The sequence below is a fragment of the Mustela erminea genome, chromosome 6, assembly GCF_009829155.1.
Source record: "Mustela erminea isolate mMusErm1 chromosome 6, mMusErm1.Pri, whole genome shotgun sequence".
Classification (NCBI taxonomy): domain Eukaryota; kingdom Metazoa; phylum Chordata; class Mammalia; order Carnivora; family Mustelidae; genus Mustela; species Mustela erminea.
Window position 1 is genome coordinate 6,521,336 of NC_045619.1, and position 21,427 is coordinate 6,542,762.

At 49.9% G+C, this 21,427-nt stretch overlaps 1 protein-coding gene across 3 annotated transcripts in view; it reads left to right on the plus strand.

Annotated features, from left to right (window-relative positions):
- The window catches only part of TCF20 (transcription factor 20), a 103,007-nt gene that overhangs the window by 43,326 nt on the left and 38,254 nt on the right, over window positions 1-21,427 (plus strand). For all 3 annotated transcript variants that reach the window (XM_032346068.1, XM_032346069.1, XM_032346070.1), the window contains one exon: window positions 5,259-10,934. In XM_032346068.1, the coding sequence (XP_032201959.1) occupies window positions 5,295-10,934 (5,640 nt within the window). In that variant the 5' untranslated portion in view covers window positions 5,259-5,294. Of the gene's footprint in view, window positions 1-5,258; window positions 10,935-21,427 lie in introns of those variants that run through there.

Genomic DNA, 21,427 nt, shown 5'->3' on the forward strand with positions numbered 1-21,427 from the left:
AGCCCAGCACCTGCTTGCCTCTCTGTTTCTGGTATCCCAACCGGTTCTGAACCCTGGACATTTCTTACTTGCAGCTTGGCTGTACGTTTTTTTCTGACATTTCTAGGTGTTTTGTTTTTTAGTTCCTCTGGTATGCCATATTGCATGAAATAGAAGTCTCTCACTCTCCAAGTGATAATATCCTACTCTGAAATCCCAGGACTAAGAGAAGAACTGTATTAGTCAGGGTCCTATAGGAAGCAGATGGCACACTCAAACAGGGTAATTTGAGGAGCATTTAATTGTATCATGAGGAGAAAGGAGGCTTTCTGTTCCAGATATGAAGAGTTTTGATAGAGGAATTAAGGGTTTATCCCACTGTCAGAAGAACAGGGGGTTGAGAAGGTCAGGGAAGCTGTGCCCGACCAGCTCAGGCTTCGGGACCACAGTGAGTGGTTCTCAGGAGCTTGTGGAGAAGCCGCCAAGCATCTGCGTCTGCTGGTGCAGCTCCCTCTGGGGCTACCAGTCTCTCCTTTTTCTTCTGTTTTTCAAATCTCTCTTGTGCTCTCTGCATCTGTGCTGGAAAGAAGTTTATGGGAAGTAGCTCCCAGCTTCTGATCTGCAGAGGAGGGTCGTCACGATGCCAAGCTGACCGCGGTTCAGAATTGCGACTTTTCACAAAGGGGTGAGCAGAGGTGGGGGCCCCAGTGGGGAAGGCAGGGCCTCCTGGGTCAGCGGCAGCAGTTGTTACTACCTCCAGCCTGAAAGGCAAGAGGAAGAAACAGTTCCTAGGAACTGGGAGAAATTCCTGGTGAAAGTGACTATTAGGTTTGCCCAAAGGGGACATGGCCATTGGTGACCATCTGAGCCAGGCCAGCCGCAGCAACTGCAGGGTTGGAGCTCAGAGAGCACAGACCGCCCCCCACCCCCAGCTCTCTTCCTGCCTTTTCCCCCGCTCTTCCCAACCAGGCTGCCAGAAGCCAGGGGTACCGGAGCCTCTTAGGGTCCTTACTGTGGCCCCTCCCGGAACATAGAGCAGGGCGGAGATGGGTGAGGAGGGAGGCTGGAGGACAAACAGCTACAGCCACGGCCGTAACTAGAAGCACAGAGCGTGTTTTTATCTTGGGAGGCGAAGCATTTTTTCCAAGGAGGGGAAGGAGAAGCAGCAGAAAAACAGTGGTTAAGCCTGAACTGAAAGAGGAGACAGGTGCTTACAAAGACCGTGGAAGGGAACCTGCGTTGAGGACAGTTTGTAGAACTTGCGGAGAAGAGTGGACTGGGGAGTGGCGTGGCGCTGGGCAGGGGAAGGAGGGGGGACAGCGGGAGCCGCCCTTGTCTTCCGGAAGGTGGCGCGGCCGTGGGCCCTGGGCTGGGGGGGAGAGCAGGCCCCGGGCAGGTGCTGTGGTTGCCGCGACGTCGGTGTGTGGACCCAGGCTGTGAACATAAAGGCAGTAAGTTCGGGACCTTGCTAGTCAACTCCACAGCCCTCTGAAACCATTCGGAAAGCTAGGAAAACAGAAGAAAATCGAAAAAGGGGAAGTCAGGGAAAGGGAGAGTTGGGGAGGGCGGTGCACTGGGAAAGCTCCCTGCAGAGCGCTGCGCAAATTCCTCATGGGCAACTGACTTCCTTTGGAGCGTCAAACTTTCTTCAGCCACGTCTGTATTCTTTCAAACAAGGAAATTCAGGCGCTTGTCATTATTAATCACGATGCTTCAAAACTAACTATATTTGCATTTTTTAAAATGATAGGCTAGTATACTGGAATGATCTCTATTAGTAGCTTATTTTATAATGCTAATACTAAAATTACAGATACTCTGGGCTGACATTTTCCATTACTGGTATACTTGGTTTTCCTGATTGCTTTATGTGGAACTTCTCAAACAGATGAACTTGGTTCACTTTCTTGCGACCGGATCCTTCCTATATACTAAGAATATTTAGCGTGACCTGTACCTTGCAGGAGGTACTTGGCTGGGAATTTCTTCTTTTTCGTCGGGTCCATAAACCAGAACTATAAGAGGGAGAAGGGCATCCGGCAGGACAGGGAACCTCCATAGAAGAGCTGAGCACAGGCTTCTGAGAAATAGTACCCAAATGTCTGACCCTGTGCCGCTCGGGTTTCCCAGGGACCACGGTAGGACTGGCTGAGGGAAACTGCTCTTCAGCTCTTAGAAGCTCCTGCTAAGGAAAAATTTGGAGCAAGTGACGTTGTTTATACACACAGATTTTCAGTAGCCTGATTTTATTTACAGAAGGCTTTAATTAAACAACATGTAAAATATTTAGTTGTGGAGAGGTTATCTCTTGAGAAAGCTTTTAGTTTCACTAAAACTTCCAGATTTAGTCTTTTTGTCCACCATAACCCACCTGAACTGCTTTCCATCATGCAGAGGAGGCCACCGGCCCCGAGAGCCAGAAGAGAGGCACACCACAAACACGGGACACACCTGTGCGGACACAGTGTTTCTGGCAGTGCTGGGAATAGTGGGGAAGGTCCTGGTGAAGGGAGAGCAGAGAAGGGACACGCGGGAAGCATTGTTGGTGGCTGCCCATTTTCACGGCCGACCTCTGACGGGCCCGGTGGCCGCTGGTGCTGACCGCATCCCGGATCCTCCGGGTAGTGTAGCATTAGGAACAGGACCCGAGGAGCCTGCTGCTCAACAGCCTGCTGAGCTCCGTGCTTTGGTCTCATCATCTGTAAAGCGAGGACGTCCATGCTTGTGAGGGCCAGTGTCGGTGCGTGTGAAGGGCGGCTGCCGTACCGGGCGGGCTCTCCGTGAGCCGCCAGTCTGTGCCCAGCAGAGTCACTGGAGCACGGAGAGCAGTCAGGTCTGTCGCAGAGCCATTCTGAGGACATGAGAAGCGGTTTCCTTTAGCTCCTGAGATTATTTGTACTGGAATGTTGAAAGATGATTTGGGGTCATGTGATTATGTAATCAAACTTAATATCAAAGTAGTAGACTCTGGTCTAGCTATTTTAGACTGAAGGTATTTCAGGACGAAGTGGGGCAGCGCTCTGAGTTTGGAGTTAACGGACCGTCTTCGGCCATGACCCACGTTTACTCTCTAAAGCCTCTTTAGGGCTCTCCTGTAGATTCAAGTTGGGCTTTTTCCCTTGGAACTGGGCCTGGAGGATTTTTCAGGCAGGACGTTAGCATCCTCCAGCTCTGCTTTTAGATCGATCATGTTCTATTTTCTCTTGCGCAGCTCTCTCATCTCCCCACCACACCACCACCTCTGAGTAGGTACGTTCTAGCCTAGTTCTCGCAAACCCAGTTCTTATGCCGTTTGCGGGTTCACCGAATGCCTGCCGTGCGCTCTTCGCCATTCTGGTGACATGAGGGTTACAGCAAGGCACGAAGTCTCCGGCCTTCAGGAAGCTGACATCCTAGTGGGGGTGGGGAGACGGATAGTACGCAAGTAGCCCATCTGTGTCTGTCTGTGTCTGTCGGGCCAAGTGCTGGGGAGCGGGATGGGGAGAGCCGTGTGGAGGGAGCTGTTGTGGATAGGATGGCCAAGGGAGGCCTTCCCAGTCCGTTGACATTTGCCCAGAGACCAGAGAAGGAAGGGGGCAAGCTGTGCTGCTGCTGGGAAGCACATCGCGGGCTAGAGCAGAAGTCCTCTAGAAACGTCTCTGGTGCTCCCGGGAGCAGGACGCGCAGCAGGACTAGAGCAGAGCGTGGTAGGGCAGGAGGTCAGAGAGGTAATGGGCTGGAGACAGGGCTCCCGAAAGCAGCTTCACTTGAATGAGAGGGGGAGCCCCCAGTGGGGTTGGAGATAAGGAATTCAGCTTACCGTTTAAAAGGGTCTCTGACTTTCCTGCCAGCAAGTTTATGCCAGCTTAGTAAGTCATTGTAGTAAAACTCTGTCCTAACTCACCCTAACCCATAGGTATTTCACAGCTTTTTTTTTGGTGGGGGTGGGGGAGGTAGAGGGAGAGGGGGAGAGAGACTCTTAAGCAGGCTCCGTACCCATCCTGGGGCCTGACATGGGTCTTGACCTCACAGCCCTGAGATGATGACCTGAGCCGAAGCTTAAGAGTCGAGCGCTTAACTGACTGAACCACAGAGGCAGTTCTCGCCACTTCTTTTTTAAATAATTGATTTTAAAGACTTTTATAGCAGTTTGGCCATGTTCTACTCAGCTGACTCTGAGAAGGAGATAGGCCCAGGCAAAAGGCAAAATAAAATTATCTCTTGATTAGTTTTCTAAGAGGAGTGGTGCATTATATGCTAATTACATTAGCGAAGGTAATGCAAAGTGTCGACCCAATCAGATGCCTTTGGGAAGCGTCTAGGTCCTAGCTTGATGAATTTTTCCTTTCCTCCGTGTCTCATACTATCCTCCAAAGCGACCGTTACAATTCCATCTTTCACAGTAATAATAATAATAATAATAACTCTGCAAATACTAGATTGGCAGATAAAACATGATGTGGGCGTTAGAGGTGCCGGAACTTCTTGCACCCTCCAGAAAAATCTGGAAGAATGGTCACTGCTGCGTTAGCTTATGCTGCTTAGTCCTTTGTCCCTGGGAGTTAAGGATAGATAGTTGAAGGAAGGACTGCCTTGCGCACAGTTACGGGTCAGGAAAGAGATGAAGCCCTAGGTGTGTGCTGCAGCCGTGAGCAATCCAGGTGGTAAGAAGACTTGAGTGTCCTGGGGTCGCCGGTCCTCACGGGTAGTAGGTAATCACAGGAAATCTGCACTAACGTGCATTTGGACATGAGAGACTGATTTCTGTTCCCCGGGCGAGTTCTGTTTCTCAAAGTCAGGGAGGGCAGGGACAGCCAGTGGAGGGATTGCCTCGTCATTATTTGAGACCTTAGTCCCACGATCAGGCTAATACAGGAAAGCCAATAGATGAAAGTGTTTTTTTCAACCTCCCCAACATAACTAGAAGATTGACTTAAAAATTGTTGGGTTTTTTTAATTAACAGTAATAGCACAGCCCCATATTTTAGCCCAGTTGGATGTTGGGGGCTCATTTATTTAATAATGAGGTCTGGTGTTTTGTTTTTTTTCTGTACCAAATTTGCATTTACTCAGAATGTTTCTTTTCATCCTCCCATAGACGTCTGCCTCACCATTGAGGCCATTTCTCTGCTTATTGGCACTTTCAGAAATGGACAGGACAAGAAATGAAAGGAAGTTCAAACCGGTCCCCTTCATCTGGGCATCTGAATTATTGTATCCCCTCCATCACCCAGACTTGATTTCCTTTGTGCAGAGGAGATACGTGTCTGATATTTTTCTCTCTCCTCTTCCATTTCCAGGAGGGCTGTTGGCCTGCTGCCGTGCTGCTGAACAGTATGCAGTCCTTCCGGGAGCAAAGCAGTTACCACGGAGACCAGCAGAGCTACCCGCAGGAGGTACACAGCTCATCCCGGATAGAAGAGTTCAGCCCGCGTCAGGCCCAGATGTTCCAGAATTTTGGGGGTGCAGGCGGTGGCGGCAGCGGCAGCAGCAGCAGCAGCGGTGGTGGGCGACGAGGATCGGCGGCTGCGGCAGCGATGGCTAGCGAAACCTCTGGCCACCAGGGCTACCAGGGCTTCAGGAAAGAGGCTGGAGACTTCTACTACATGGCAGGCAGCAAAGACCCTGTAACAACAGGAACCCCGCAGCCGCCTCAGCGAAGGCCTTCGGGGCCGGTGCAGAGCTACGGACCGCCCCAGGGGAGCAGCTTTGGCAATCAGTATGGGAGCGAGGGGCACGTGGGCCAGTTTCAAGCCCAGCACTCAGCCCTCGGTGGGGTGTCTCACTATCAGCAGGATTACACGGGGCCTTTCTCTCCAGGGAGCGCTCAGTACCAGCAGCAGGCCTCCAGCCAGCAGCAGCAGCAGCAGCAGGTGCAGCAGCTGAGACAGCAGCTCTACCAGTCCCACCAGCCTCTGCCACAGGCCACCGGCCAGCCGGCGTCCGCATCGTCCCATCTGCAGCCAATGCAGCGGCCTTCCGCGCTGCCGTCGTCCGCGTCCGGGTACCAGCTGCGGGTCGGTCAGTTCGGCCAGCACTACCAGTCCTCCGCCGCCTCCTCGTCCTCCTCCTTCCCTTCGCCGCAGCGTTTCAGCCAGTCCGGCCAGAGCTACGACGGCAGTTACAGCGTGAATGCGGGGTCCCAGTACGAGGGACACGGCGTGGGTTCTAACGCGCAGGCGTACAGCACGCAGTCCAACTACAGCTACCAGCCTCAGTCTGTGAAGGGCTTCGAGCCGGCCAAGATTCCCCAGGGGACACAGCAGGGGCAGGCGCCCGCGCAGCCCCCGCAGCCCCCGCCGCAGCACGTGATGCAGTACACGAACACCGCCACCAAGCTGCCCCTGCAGGCCCAGGTGGGGCAGTACAGCCAGCCCGAGGTTCCGGTGCGGTCGCCCATGCAGTTCCACCAGAACTTCAGCCCCATCTCCAACCCTTCCCCCGCGGCCTCTGTGGTGCAGTCTCCAAGCTGCAGCTCCACCCCGTCCCCCCTGATGCAGAGCGGGGAGAACCTCCAGTGTGGGCAAGGCAGTGTGCCCATGGGTTCCAGAAACCGAATTTTACAGCTAATGCCCCAGCTGAGCCCAACGCCCTCCATGATGCCCAGTCCTAATTCGCACGCCGCAGGCTTCAAAGGGTTTGGCCTAGAAGGAGTGCCGGAAAAGCGACTGACAGACCCCGGGCTGAGTAGTTTGAGCGCCCTGAGTACGCAGGTGGCCAATCTTCCTAATACCGTTCAGCACATGCTACTTTCCGACGCCCTGACACCTCAGAAGAAGACCTCCAAGAGGCCCTCCTCCTCTTCGAAGAAAGCGGACAGCTGCACAAACTCCGAAGGCTCCTCCCAGCCTGAGGAACAGCTCAAGTCCCCCATGGCCGAGTCGCTGGACGGAGGCTGCTCGAGCAGCTCCGAGGACCAAGGCGAGCGGGTGAGGCAGCTCAGTGGCCAGAGCACCAGCTCAGACACCACCTACAAGGGCGGGACCTCTGAAAAAGCGGGCTCCTCCCCAGCACAGGGCGCTCAGAGCGAGGCCCCCAGACTCAGTGCCAGTCCCGTGGCCAGAGAAGAGGCTGCCTCGCCTGGTGCTAAGGACACACCGCTGTCATCCGAAGGCAACCCCAAAGTCAACGAGAAGACCGTTGGCGTGATTGTCTCCCGGGAAGCCATGACAGGTCGGGTCGAAAAACCTGGTGCACAAGATAAAGGCTCCCAGGAGGAGGATCCCACAGCCACGCAGAGGCCACCCAGCGCTGGAGGGCCAAAGGAGACCAGTCACCCGTCGGTCCCACAGCCAGAGCCCCCGGGGGGAGGGAGCAAAGGAAACAAGAATGTAGATAATAACTCCAACCACAATGGAGAGGGAAATGGCCAGGGCGGGCACTCGGCGGTGGGCCCCAGTTTTATAGGCAGGAGTGAGCCCAGCAAATCTCCTGGCAGCCTGCGCTATAGTTACAAAGACAGTTTCGGGTCAGCCGTGCCGAGAAACGTCAGTAGCTTTCCTCAGTACCCTACAGGACAAGATAAGGGGGACTTCTCTGGCCACGGGGAGCGCAAGGGGAGGAACGAGAAGTTCCCCAGCCTGCTGCAGGAAGTGCTTCAGGGCTACCATCACCACCCGGACAGGAGGTACTCCAGGAGTGCGCAGGAGCATCAGGGCATGGCGGGGGGCCTGGAAGCAGCCACGAGGCCTAATGTCTTAGTCAGTCAAACCAATGAGTTAGCTAGCAGGGGCCTCTTGAACAAGAGCATCGGGTCCCTATTAGAAAACCCGCACTGGGGCCCTTGGGAAAGGAAGTCAAGCGGCACGGCTCCCGAAATGAAACAGATCAATTTGGCTGACTATCCGATTCCCAGAAAGTTTGAAATAGAGCCGCAGTCATCGGCCCATGAGCCCGGGGGTTCCCTCTCTGAAAGAAGATCCGTGATCTGTGACATTTCTCCACTAAGACAGATTGTCAGGGACCCGGGGGCTCACTCACTGGGACACATGGGTACCGACACTAGACTTGGGAGGAGTGATCGGCTCAATCCAAGTTTAAGTCAGTCGGTCATTCTTCCCGGTGGGTTGGTATCCATGGAAGCGAAGCTGAAATCCCAGAGCGGGCAGATAAAAGAGGAAGACTTTGAACAGTCCAAATCTCAAGCTAGCTTCAACAACAAGAAATCTGGAGACCACTGCCATCCTGCCAGCATCAAGCATGAATCTTACCGAGGCAATGCCAGTCCTGCAGCAGCTCACGATTCCATCGCAGACTACGGCCCCCAAGACAGCAGACCCACGCCAATGCGGCGGGTTCCTGGCAGAGTCGGTGGCCGGGAGGGCATGAGGGGTCGGTCCCCTTCGCAGTATCATGATTTCTCAGAAAAACTGAAGATGTCTCCTGGGAGGAGCAGAGGCCCAGGAGGAGACCCTCATCACATGAACCCACACATGACCTTTTCGGAGCGGGCCAACCGGAGTTCTTTACACACTCCCTTCTCTCCCAACTCAGAAAGCCTGGCCTCTGCTTACCACGCCAACACTCGGGCTCATGCTTACGGGGACCCCAACGCAGGTTTGAATTCTCAGCTCCATTATAAGAGACAGATGTACCAACAGCAGCAAGACGAGTACAAAGACTGGAGCAGCAGCTCTGCTCAGGGAGTGATCGCCGCCGCGCAGCACAGGCAGGAGGGACCACGGAAGAGCCCGAGGCAGCAGCAGTTTCTCGACAGAGTGCGGAGCCCTCTGAAAAACGACAAAGATGGTATGATGTATGGCCCACCAATGGGGACTTACCATGACCCCAGCGGTCAGGAAGGGGGGCGCTGCCTCATGTCTGCCGATGGTCTGTCTAACAAAGGCATCGAGTTGAAGCATGGCTCCCAGAAGTTACAACAAGAATCTTGTTGGGATCTTTCCCGGCAGACTTCTCCAGCCAAAAGCAGCGGTCCTCCGGGGATGTCCAATCAGAAGAGGTACGGGCCACCCCACGAGGCCGACGGACACGGGCTCGCCGACACGCCGCAGTCATCCAAACCCAGTAATGTTATGCTCAGGCTCCCGGGCCAAGAGGATCATTCTTCTCAAAACCCCTTAATCATGCGGAGGCGGGTGCGTTCCTTTATCTCTCCCATTCCCAGCAAGAGGCAGTCACAGGATGTGAAAAACAGTAACGCGGAAGATAAAGGGCGTCTCCTTCACCCACCGAAAGAAGGCGCCGACCGAGCGTTCAATTCCTATGCGCATCTCTCTCACAGCCAGGATGTCAAATCCATCCCGAAGAGAGAATCCTCCAAGGACCTTCCAAGTCCGGATAGCAGAAACTGCCCTGCAGTTACCCTCACAAGTCCTGCTAAGACCAAAATTCTGCCCCCTCGGAAAGGCCGGGGCTTGAAATTGGAAGCTATAGTTCAGAAGATCACATCCCCAAACATCAGGAGGAGTGCATCCTCAAACAGCGCGGAGGCCGGGGGAGACACAGTCACTCTCGATGACATTCTGTCATTGAAGAGTGGCCCTCCCGAAGGTGGCAGCGTTGCTGTTCAGGATGCCGAGATGGAGAAGAGAAAAGGTGAGCTGGTGCCTGACTTGGTCTGTCCAACAAGCCAGGACCTGAACATCGAAAAGCCCCTGCCAAGGGCTTCAGAGGAGTGGCGTGGTGGTGGGGACGACAAAGTGAAGACCGAGACGCACCCGGAGACGGTCACTGCTGGAAAGGACCCCCCTGGCGCCATGACATCTGTGACCTCACAGAAGCCTGGGGGTAACCAGGGGAGACCAGATGGTTCCCTTGGTGGGACTGCACCCTTAATCTTCTCGGACTCAAAGAATGTACCTCCAGCGGGCGTGTCGGCCCCTGAGGCAAACCCCAAGGCTGAGGAGAAAGAGAACGATACAGTGACGATTTCCCCCAAACAAGAGGGTTTCCCCCCGAAGGGGTACTTCCCATCAGGAAAGAAGAAGGGGAGACCCATCGGTAGTGTGAACAAGCAAAAGAAACAGCAGCCACCACCTCCACCCCCTCAGCCCCCTCAGATACCAGAAGCTTCTGCGGATGGAGAGCCAAAGCCAAAAAAGCAGAGGCAAAGGCGGGAGAGGAGGAAGCCTGGGGCACAGCCAAGGAAGCGGAAAACCAAACAAGCAGTTCCCATCGTGGAACCCCAAGAACCTGAGATCAAACTAAAGTATGCCACCCAGCCACTGGATAAAACCGATGCCAAGAACAAGTCTTTTTTCCCTTACATCCATGTAGTAAATAAGTGTGAACTTGGAGCCGTGTGTACAATCATCAATGCCGAGGAGGAGGAGCAGACCAAATTGGTGAGGGGTCGGAAGGGGCAGAGGTCGCTGACGCCGCCCCCCAGCAGCACAGAAAGCAAGGCGCTGCCGGCCTCGTCCTTCATGCTGCAGGGCCCCGTGGTGACCGAGTCTTCTGTCATGGGGCACCTGGTGTGCTGTCTGTGTGGCAAGTGGGCCAGTTACCGCAACATGGGCGACCTCTTTGGACCCTTTTACCCGCAAGATTATGCAGCCACTCTCCCGAAGAACCCGCCCCCGAAGCGGGCCGCGGAGATGCAGAGCAGAGTGAAAGTGCGGCACAAAAGCGCTTCGAACGGCTCCAAGACGGACACTGAGGAGGAGGAGGAGCAGCAGCAGAAGGAGCAGAGGAGCCTGGCCGCGCACCCCAGGTTCAAGCGGCGACACCGCTCGGAAGACTGCGGCGGCGGCGGCCCTCGCTCCCTGGCCCGGGGCCTCCCCTGTAAGAAGGCCACCGCCGAGGGCAGCAGCGACAAGACTGCTTTGGACTCAAAGCCCTCCGTGCCCACCACTTCGGAAGGGGGCCCCGAGCTGGAGTTACAAATTCCTGAACTACCTCTTGACAGCAATGAATTTTGGGTCCACGAGGGTTGTATTCTCTGGGCCAATGGAATCTACCTGGTCTGCGGCCGGCTCTACGGCCTGCAGGAGGCGCTGGAAATAGCCAGAGAGATGGTGAGTGTGCCCTCCCCCCCACTCCCAAATCCGGGGGGGCGGGGGGACTCGCCCTGCCTCTTCCCGCCTTCTGCTCCCCTCTTTCCCTCTTGCACTCTCCCCAGCCCCGCCAATTGGACTGATCGTTCCCCCAGGTTGGAGCCCCTAAGCCCACAGGAGGGGTGGAAAATGAAGTGATTTGGAAGATTGGTTTAACTTTCATTTTTATGGGTAGTGCTGACCCTAGGTGGCAGAGTCCTGCTGGGGCAGCCCTGAGAGGCAGAGCAAGCTAGCGTGTGTCGTGTTGTGTTCCCACCCTGCCCCTCGGCCCGCCCAGTACTCTGCCACCTTCCTCTTTCTGCACCATAAGCTTTTGCTGCTAGTTGTTTTATTTATTGGTCCTTTTCTCCCATTTTTCAACATCTGCCTCTGTAATACTTACAGAGTACGCTGTGATTCTGTTTCCTTTCCTCTCAAACTCTTCCCTTCTCTGGAATTACTCATTCATGTTAGGCTTCTCTTGGACCACTTCGCTCTAATCCAAGCTTGACAACAGGATGTTCATTCTTTAGGTCGGTTTCGTAACTGTTATCCTGGGGTGTTCGTAGTCATTGTCACTCCCTTCTTTCTTCCAGCGAATGCCTTTCTTAGTCTGCGCCCTCATTTAACGCTGCGCATTGTCCCTCGGGAGTTTCCCGAGATGGGTGTGTGGGAGGAAAAATACTTGGGAGACTTGTCTTGGGTGAGAATATGTCTCTGTCCCATCCTCATGTTTGCTTGAGGGTTGGGTATGGAATTCTAGATTTGAAATCATTTTCTCTCGCTGTCTTAGAGTCCTGGCTCCCGACTTGGCCTTGAGCTTCTGGTGCTGCAGTCGAGGAGACGTGGCCGTTGGTGGTTTTCAGTCCTTGGTATGAGTGTGTGGACTGCCTTTCTCGTCTGAAGCGTTTGAGGATCTTCTCGGTTTCCCTTGGGGTGGGTCTTTTCATTCTCCACTGGGAGATCTTGCCATCTGTAAACTCCTGTGTCCCACTTGGGGAAGTTTGTCCTCTGTTGTTTCTTGGATAATTTCCTTCCGTCTGTTTTCTTGGTTCTTTCTGGAATCCTCTGAATTAGGTACCTCCTGGATTGATCCTCTGGCTTTACCTTTTCACTCCTGGGTTTTCTCTCTCTTTCTCTGCCTTTTTGTTCTCATTTCTCCACGCTCTCTCCAGCTGTACCATCTAACTTTTTATTTATTTATCTTCGTTTCTGATACTCTCAGAACATCGTTCTTCTCTGAATGTCTCTGTCGCGGGGACCTGCTTGAATTAGGCTGGGTTAGGGACCTAACTCCTCTTAAAATTTTGAGCCAACGACCTGGTTTCTGGCCCCACTTTCTGAGACGCCTGCTTCCCCGGCTCTGTGCCCCTCAGTGGCTGGTGTTCTAGTGGCCCCTCCCCTGCGCTCGCTCGTTCCTCTCCCTGCCTTTCAGACTGCTGGGTCGTACCCTTTTTGTCTGATTTCCAGCGTCTGGAAATGGGGACATCTCTCGTGTGTGTTCCCTTTCTCGTTCTTGGTGTCCTCAAGAAATTGCCGTATAAGTTTGTCCCTTTATCTTTGTGGGAAGCGAAAAGATGTGGAAATGGACGTTCAGCCTATGATGCTTAGGGACATGAGATTTTTGTGTTAATTCATATTTAAAATTTACCATACTTGACAAATACACTGATGATTTTCAGTCATAGTGAAGAAGGGTCGTATCAGCCAGGATCCATAGTATTTTGGGCTACTTGATACTATTCTTTTGCTCGCCCCCTACACTTCACCAGAAGCACTCTATTTTATCATTGCATTGTTTCCAGAATTTACCACAGTGTCTGATAAAAAGGAAGTCAAAGCTATAAACTATAGTAAAAAATGTTATTTAATATGAAGTTTATATACTTTTTATATTAGAACATTCTAATTCAGTCACATGAGGAGCTTGCTTTCCCTCTAAGAGCCTCCCCCACCAGGGGAGTTTTTTTCCCTCCCTCCTTCCCACTCCATCCCCACAGTCACTCCCAATCCCCAGGTTTGAAATAGATTGGCTTCTCAGACACGGTGACATTTCATAATGCAAAAGTCTTAAAGGGACATGGCATTTAAAACCCTAAAGTACAGGATTCTTTAAATAGTCAGTTCTGGGTACTCCCTAATCCATCAGTCATCGTCTCGCCCTCGTTGGTGGCCTGCCTGCCATATTTAGTGGTTTGTTTTGTTTTGTTTATTTGTTATTTTAGGTGTGTGTCCCTGCCCATCTGCCAGTGTTTTCTTTATTTCAACAGAGAATATTATTAATATCTCTCAGAGTAACTTCTATGTGTAAATGGTTGAACATTCTGTAGCAGTAATTGGTAACTGGTAATCAGCAGGCTGACTCCTGCCCACCAGACCCTTAAATCCTATGCCTCAGTCTAGGTCTAGTTGATAGAAAGTAGGGGCACCTGAGAACGCTGTGACGACCCTGACCACAGGTGGCCCCTGTGTCCCAGAAAGGTTGGTGACCCACAGGCCTGCCTTTTAAAATTACTCATCAGTAATGAGTAATGAGTAAAAGTGGCTTACTACTCATCAGCTTTGATCCCAAAGTAAAATCTGGCATGTTATAATTAGACCAGATATACTGAATATGAATAAATCATTCTCTCTTGCCCATCCCTCCCCCCTGCATTGTCAGCTGGGTGGTTAAAATGATATGAAGCAATTTAGGTAGAGAATATTGAAGGCGTTTTTTGTTTTTTAAAATATTAATTCCAGCCTCTGCCACTTCAAAAGTACTTCAAATTACATGTTTTAAGGGATGAAAAGTTGGGACACTTCATTTAAAAGTTAAAGATATAAAAGCAGATATTTTTTGGGTGCCTGGGTGGCTCAGTGGGTTAAGCCTCTGCCTTCGGCTCAGGTCATGATCTCAGTGTCCTGGGATTGAGTCCTGCATCGGGCTCTCTGCTTGGCAGGGAGCCTGCTTCTCCTCCCTCTCTGCCTACTTGTGGTCTCTCTCTCTGTCCCAAAAAAAAAAAAGCAGGTATTTTTGTGCTTAGGCTGCTCCTATATAGTAGAGGCTCTGAACTAGATATTTGGGTTCTCTGGTCGCCCCCCGATGGCTCACGCGCCACCATCTCTTTTGATAACATGTTTTAGAACCCAAACAGTTGACCAGTCTTTTTTTCTTTTCAGTTGAGATGTAATTGACATATAACATTGTATTTGTTCCATGACAAATCTTAGATAAATCTCTGTACTGTAGCTTTACGATTATTTCCTTACATTGTACTCACATGATGCCAGGCCCTTTAAAAATACTAAACTTTCTCTTCCCTCGATTCTGTTCTGTTTATGTAACAATCCCGTTTTAGAATAGAATGCTAGCTTTGTATATTGAATTTAATTTCTCAGTACACTCGCACATCTGTTTTACTCCCACAAGCCACCCAGTGAGATGGGAAGGGAAAAGAGAGAGACAGTACCATCCCGTTACCCTCACAATAAAGGATGACTTGGCTTTAGTGACACACGCTCAGGTGCTATATAGCCCAGGGATGTGTTGATTTTAAAAATGGTTAAAAAAAAATGCTGCTTTTCCTTTTTGAGCTGACTGATGTTCCACTATGACTACAAGATCTTTTTCTGTTTTATTTGCCCTAGGTTTATATTCTCCTTTTCCTGATGTACTTGAGAACAAATTAAAATTACACTAACTTGCCTTTTCTTATTTAATTTGATAGATGCTGTTTCAATTTGTCAAGGCCACTCTGAGTCTAGTTTTATCTTAGGTTTTAGCAGATACTTTCAATTTCAGTCCGCTTAACAGGCCTGCCCAATCCTATCATGTTGAGATAAGGCCACATATATTTCATTAGAGATCCATTTTGGCCCATGTATTTATCAGGTGTTTTGACAAGCATGATATTATAACAAAATCATATGAAATCCTCGAGAGACAGTAGCTCCCTCCCTATAGGTGTCATACTGTGAAAATTATGGAAAACTAGAACATTCCTGTTCAAGCAGATGGCCTTTGCTGTCCTTCCTTTTTTGAGTGTGGGACTTAATCCATTCATTTCTGCACGGTCTTCTTTGGTTTTGTCTGACTTTGACTTCTGCTCGTTGATCTCGGTCTGATTATATATGTGAGCCCACGGTGATCTCTGATCTGGTGTGGATGGCGTGATAGAGGCACTTGCCTCTTAAACAGACGTACATAGGACTTGGTATGTAGAAGTCATGTTTGGTACATTTAGGAATGTGAAGGCCTTCAAGGTTCAGGGTTGCGTTGCCAGGAGAGCTGACCTATGTTTATCCCTTCCCTTCCTTTCCCCATCACCTGGGCTGACAGCTCCCTTTCTGAGCAGATTCTTAACACCCTCCATGGGGATTTGTGTATGTTAACTGGATCTGGGTTAATTTCCTTTTTTTTTTTTTTTTTAAAGATTTTATTTATTTATTTGACAGAGATCACAAGTAGGCAGAGAGGCAGGCAGAGGCCAGGCGCCCCGGTTAATTTCCTTTGGATCAGTATATTAAAGATTATATTTAAAGTTTTTTTTTTCCCCAAGTTTTATTTATTTAATCCCTGCACCCAATGTGGGGCTCAAACTCACAACCCTGAGATCAGGGGTTGCATGCGGTTTCTGACTGAGCCAGCCAGGGGCCCCTGAAGTTTATTTTTAATACAAGTTTAAATAGATCATCCTCCATTTCTAATTTACTGTAAACTTTGACCAAAAAAAAAAAAACCTGATTTGACAAGTATAAAATATTAATAGATCGATAATATTATGAAAATGTAACTGCATGTTAAAACATCAAAAACAGAGGCACCTGGGTGGCTCAGTGGGTTAAGCCTCTGCCTTCAGCTCAGGTCATGCTTCCCCGACCCCCACCTCTCTCTGTCTGCCTCTCTGCCTACTTGCGATCTCTCTCTCTCTCTGTCAAATAAATAAATAAAATCTTTAAAAAAACCCCAAAATATAAAAACCAGATCAGTTAGCCTCTCTGGTGATGTGTGAAAGAAAGGCATTATCCTTTATGCTCCCTGAATTTCCATATGTGCTCCCTAAGTTAGTAGTGGGCCGCCCCCGCGCCGAGGTCCTGCTGAAGCCTTCCCACGGAAACTCCTGGTCTCTGCTTTTGACTCACCAGCCACACGCATGCCCCGCAGTGACCGACCCTCCCCTCTATCCTCCCCTCATCCCTCCTCCCCGTCGCCCTCCCCTGGCTTCCTTACATCCTTTGCTTTCCTCTCTAGTCCCCTCTAGAGGCTGTCCCCTGATCTTTGTCGCCACAGCTCACACAGCTGTCCCAGCCTGGCTGTGTTAACACGTTGGGGCACCTGGGTTCATTCATCCCTCTGTTCCTGTGACTTTCAGCAGGTAGCACAGAGTTGTATGATGTCTTATTACCTGTTTTTCTTAACACTACCTGTGTGTGCTCTTACATCACTACGCGATGACCTTGAGACTAAACCTCCAGAGAAAAGGGTCATTTTCTCTCAGGATTTGGTTTTTCTGCATTCTAAGGAATATCATGAAATCTGCAGTTTGGGAATTTTCTTGCTTATATAACGTTACAGAATAAATTGTGAGAGAGTTTTCCTATAGTCTATTTCCTTATTTCTTTTAGGGGTGGAAGGATGATAAGCTTTACACCTGATTTTAAAGTAAAACTTACAGGATCGCCTGGGCGGTGGAGTCGGTTAAGTGTCCGAGTCTCGGTTTTGGCTCAGTCAGGATCTCAGGGTCTGAGGTCTCATGATCTCATGCCGGGCTGGATGGAGCCTGCTTAAGATTCTCTCTCCCTCCCTCTCCCTCTGCACCTCTTCCTTCCCTCTCCCCCATGCTCTCTCTCAAAAAAATAAATAAATAAAAACTGAAAATGGGTGGACTGTTTGAAAATGCTACAGGTAAAGGGCCATAAAGAAGAATATCGATAGGTTACTATATAGTATATACTAGACCTAATAATTCATCTCTGAGATGTTACACTAGTTACTGCTAATGTGTTGAAAGAGCTAACATGATCGGATGGCGTGCAGAAGTAGGCGTTCATTTCAGTTCAGCAGCTAGCCGAGTCCTTGCTAGGAAACCGATGCAGATCTGAAGTTAGAATGCTCTAAGGGGGGCGCCTGGGTGGCTCAGTGGATTAAGCCGCTGCCTTCTGCTCAGGTCATGATCTCAGTGTCCTGTGATAGAGCCCCGCATCGGGCTCTCTGCTCAGCAGGGAGCCTGCTTCCGCCTCTGTCTCTGCCTGCCTCTCTGCCTACTTGTGATCTCTCTCTCTGTCAAATAAAATAAATAAAATCTTTAAAAAAAAAAAAAAAAGAATGCACTAAGGGCCCTTAGCTCCCTTCATGGTTTGGGAGGCCTCGGTCCCCGGTCCCACGGCTGGCGTGTGAGGAGCAGCACTTGGCAGCAAGGCTCCTGGACTTTGTCAGGAGGGTTTATGTGATTCATGCAGAAAGTGACACCTTGCCACACAGTTCCTGCATGAGAGCTTGAATTTTCCAGGATGCGCAACTTCCTTTATACCAGACTCTTAAGAAAAATGAAGCTTCCCCCTCGCTGCCCCCGGCCTAACCTCTTGCCCCAATCCAAGGCCAATTTTATAGGACCCTGAAGGCCACCAGCTGCAGGCCAGCTTCTTCCCACCTTCCCATTTTTTGAAAAGAAGTCCGGCAGGGGAAAATCCATTCAGCTTAATCGTGCCCTCAGAGATCTGCCTCAGCTTTCTGGCTTGGCCCTTCTGCTCACCGACTGGGGAGGCGGGGGATGGGTGAGAGTCCCGCAGTCCCCCTGCTCCGTGGGAAATGAGCATTTCCGAGCTGGTCACGTGCTCAAGGCGCTTAGCCTGCGTGCTTCACCTTCTTAATCTATAAAGTATGGAAACTGCTAGTGCCCACTGTAAAGAAGGCTGTTGGAAGCACGAGTGACTCTTCGGAAGCTTCGTAGAGGAATGTGGGCCAGTGCTGTGGGCCAGCATCTGTCCTCGGGTCGTGTCCTTACGTGTCGTAGTTTTGGTGTATGTTCTGGTTCGCTCACTGAGCAGGCCGTGGCTCACGGATCCTTCCAGACCCACACAACTAGCTCTTCTTCCCGGCAAGGGAAGTTATCCTGCACAGGAGACCACCATTGTCTTTTCATTTTTATTCTTGTGGGAAACTCAGGTTTGTGGGGAGCAGGGTGTGTGGTATTTAGGGTGCAGTGTTAATTAGTGTCCTGTGAGCTGGCGGCAGCCCGCACAGACATTCTCAGGAGTTAGGGCGTTCAGAGGAGAGGAGACAGGAGAAGGGAATAAACTCTACCTGGCACATTAAGTAAAAGCATTAATGTTCTTGTGAGTTGGTCATTTTTTGATAATGAGTACCTAAGGCCAAAGAAAAGAGTGTACGTAGTAATACAGTTATTTTTTAAATAAACATTTTTGATGGGTCAGTGCTATAAGGGAGATCCAAAATAAGAATTCATAGAATGATTCAGAACAACCACACTCCACCTCCCGCCCCACTCCCCCCAAAATAGCTAATACGTACAGGAGGACTGGAGAGGGCTCTGTTGTAGTCTGAGGATTGAGCCTTTGATTTATGGGCAGTGGGAAACCACCAGCAGTGCTGAGTGTGTAATATCACACAATCAGGTTTGTGGCTTATAAAGGCAACTCAGGAGAGACGCGGGGAGAGGAAAGAAGCAGGCCCAGTGGTTGAGAGGCTGTGGCACTGATCTCTCTAGAGATGATAAGGGCTAAAGAAGGAGCAGAGGAGGGATTTATTGGAAGGAGCATACAGATAGTAGGATCGTTTTGGAATTTCAAGTCGATAGAATCCAGAAACGGATTAGGTGTGGCAGGTAAAGGGAGGGGAGGAATAAACCCGAGGCTTCCCTTTTAGCAGGCAGGTTGGCCGATGGAGTGGGCTGGATAAGACCCCAGTAATAGCAAAGGGGGCTATCGAGGAAGAGAAGGGAGACCTTAGGTTTGCAGCTAATGTGTAGCGGGCAAAAGAGACTACCGGGTGTGGAATGCCCAGCCGAATCTGCATGTTCAGGTTGTCAGCACTCTGGGTCTCTAGTACAGTGCTTTTCATAAGCACTGGCTGGTTTTTATTTAGCTTTTTGCATAAACGTAAAATCAGGAAGCTTAATCTGCGTTGCAAGAAAGTGGGAGGAAATAGAAAATCATGAGATCTGTCTTATTTATTTATTTATTTTTTAATTCCATATAGAGAACTCTGAAAAGCTATCAGAGACATTAAGCTACCATTTGAATTATTGCCTGTAATATGGTTGGGAATGGGAGGGGTCACAGAAGAAGTCATTTGCTATTTTTGGTTTTCTTTTTTTCTTTTTTTTTTAAGATATTATTTATTTATTTGACACACAGAGAGAGAGAGAGAGAGATCACAAGTAAGCAGAGTGGCAGGCAGGGAGAGAGGAGGAAGCAGGTTCCCCGCTGAGCAGAGAGCCCGATGTGGGGCTCGATCCCAGGACCCTGAGACCATGACCTGAGCTGAAGGCAGAGGCTTAACCCTCTGAGCCACCCAGCCACCCCTGTTTTTGGTTTTCTAATAATTTTTCAAGACATTGACATTATTGACAACACAGTGGAATGCCCAATTGCATTTAGTTATGGTGAGAAAGAGCTGATAAGAAACATTACTCTTGGGGCCCTGGAAAAAGCTCTGTTGTGCACGGTATCTCCCCATTTTCTGAGAGTCCTAGGATGTAGCCCAAGCCTCTGCGTGTTGAACTGAGACTAGACAAGGTGCACTTCACTTTGAGGTCACGTGGGTTCAGAGGTTCAGATAGTCATAATGCACGGATACTCATTTTTGGAGGGTCTGAGACAGTTCCACTCACAGGAAGCGACAGGAAACCAGGAAAGGACAGAAGAGCTTAACAGACAGGGTTTAGAGGGGGCACTGGGTACATCTGTGGGCTTGAGGCTCAGTCTTAACTCCTGAGGCCTGAAAAGATAAAATACTTTTTTTTTTTTTTTTAAGATTTTATTTATTTGACAGATCACAAGTAGGCAGAGAAAGAGACCGGGGAAGCAGGCTCCCCACTGAGCAGAGAGCCCGTTGCTGGGCCTGATCCCAGGACCCTGGGATCATGCCCTGAGCTGAAGGCAGAGGCTTTAACCCACTGAGCCACCAAGATGCCCCAATAAAATACTTTTTTACGAGGGAATTACACAGTATTCACATAAGAGTAAATGTTAATAATGTTATTCATACTGTAAAACTACTAGAACTGTAGGTAAAAGAGGGCCACAATCCTGATAATCCAGTAAATTAGCCTCTTTTTTAGATTCCGTCCATGTGCTTATTTTACTAGATTTAGTAATAGTGTAGTAATAACTGCTGACATGGGTTGAGTGCTTTCCAAGTGCGCTGTGCATGAATTCTCACATTTAAACCTCAAAGCAACCCTCTGAGGTGGGCTTTCTCCTGGATGAAACGGAGTCCAGGATCCACATCCAGAGAGTCTCTGCCATTAACTCGACATACGAGGCAGCACTGCGTTTTTCACTTGCTTTTGTAATTTTAGCTTGTGTAGTAACTTACGGTATTTTGTTTTAATATGTACGTAATATATCTTCACTAAGTACTCTGCTGTTAGACACCGGAGCCTTTGGTTACTTTACTGTTTCTGATGCAGTGGTAGACATTTCAATTCATGGAGTCATAGTTGAGGGGAAATCCCCAGATGTTAAACTGCGAAGTCAAAAAGTGCGACTATTTTATGGGTTCTGATTGTCATTGTCTCGTGGGTTAACCAAAAAGGGTCATGCTGAGTCATGCCCATGGCCACGGCCACAGAGATCATCCACAGTTAGACACCAGCCCACTAGGACCTCAGCGCTGGGTATTTTTAAATTTTTAATTTTTTCCTTTAAATTTTGTTTCTTGTATTGGTGATATCGCTGCAGTTCCCTATTAATTTTAATGTTTTACATCCATTGGTCATTAATTTGGAATTTTAAAGTTTCTCTTCAGTTTGTCACTTCTCTGCACATAATTTCCTGAGTCTGAGTAGCTCCCTTATCTGGCAACTGGACAGGAGCCCTTTCTTCAGGAGTGCCACGAAATGAGGCGTTTGGAGAGCTCTAAGACAAAGTTTTCTCATCTATAAATAGGACGGTGACAGAGGACTGTTGGGGGCAAAATTGACTTTGCCGGAGATCAGGTAGCTTCCTTGGGCACCAAACGATTCCTAGAGGCTTTGAGCTGAGGTGGTTTTAAAGGAAGTACGTGCTGTGAGCTGGGGTCAGTTCTGGAAGGTGTCCTTATGTGTGGTTTTAGTGGAGACACATCCCTGTCATTAAGCTTACTGGGTGGAAATCAAGTTGAGGAGAAAACTCGGCCCGGCGTGACCCTATCCCAGTCAGCTAGGTACTAGGGACTGATTTGGGCTGTGTGCGCTTCGGGGCTGACACTTTATCTGAGTATGTTGGCAGCACACTGCTGTCAAGGAATGTGCCTTGTGAGAATAGAACCC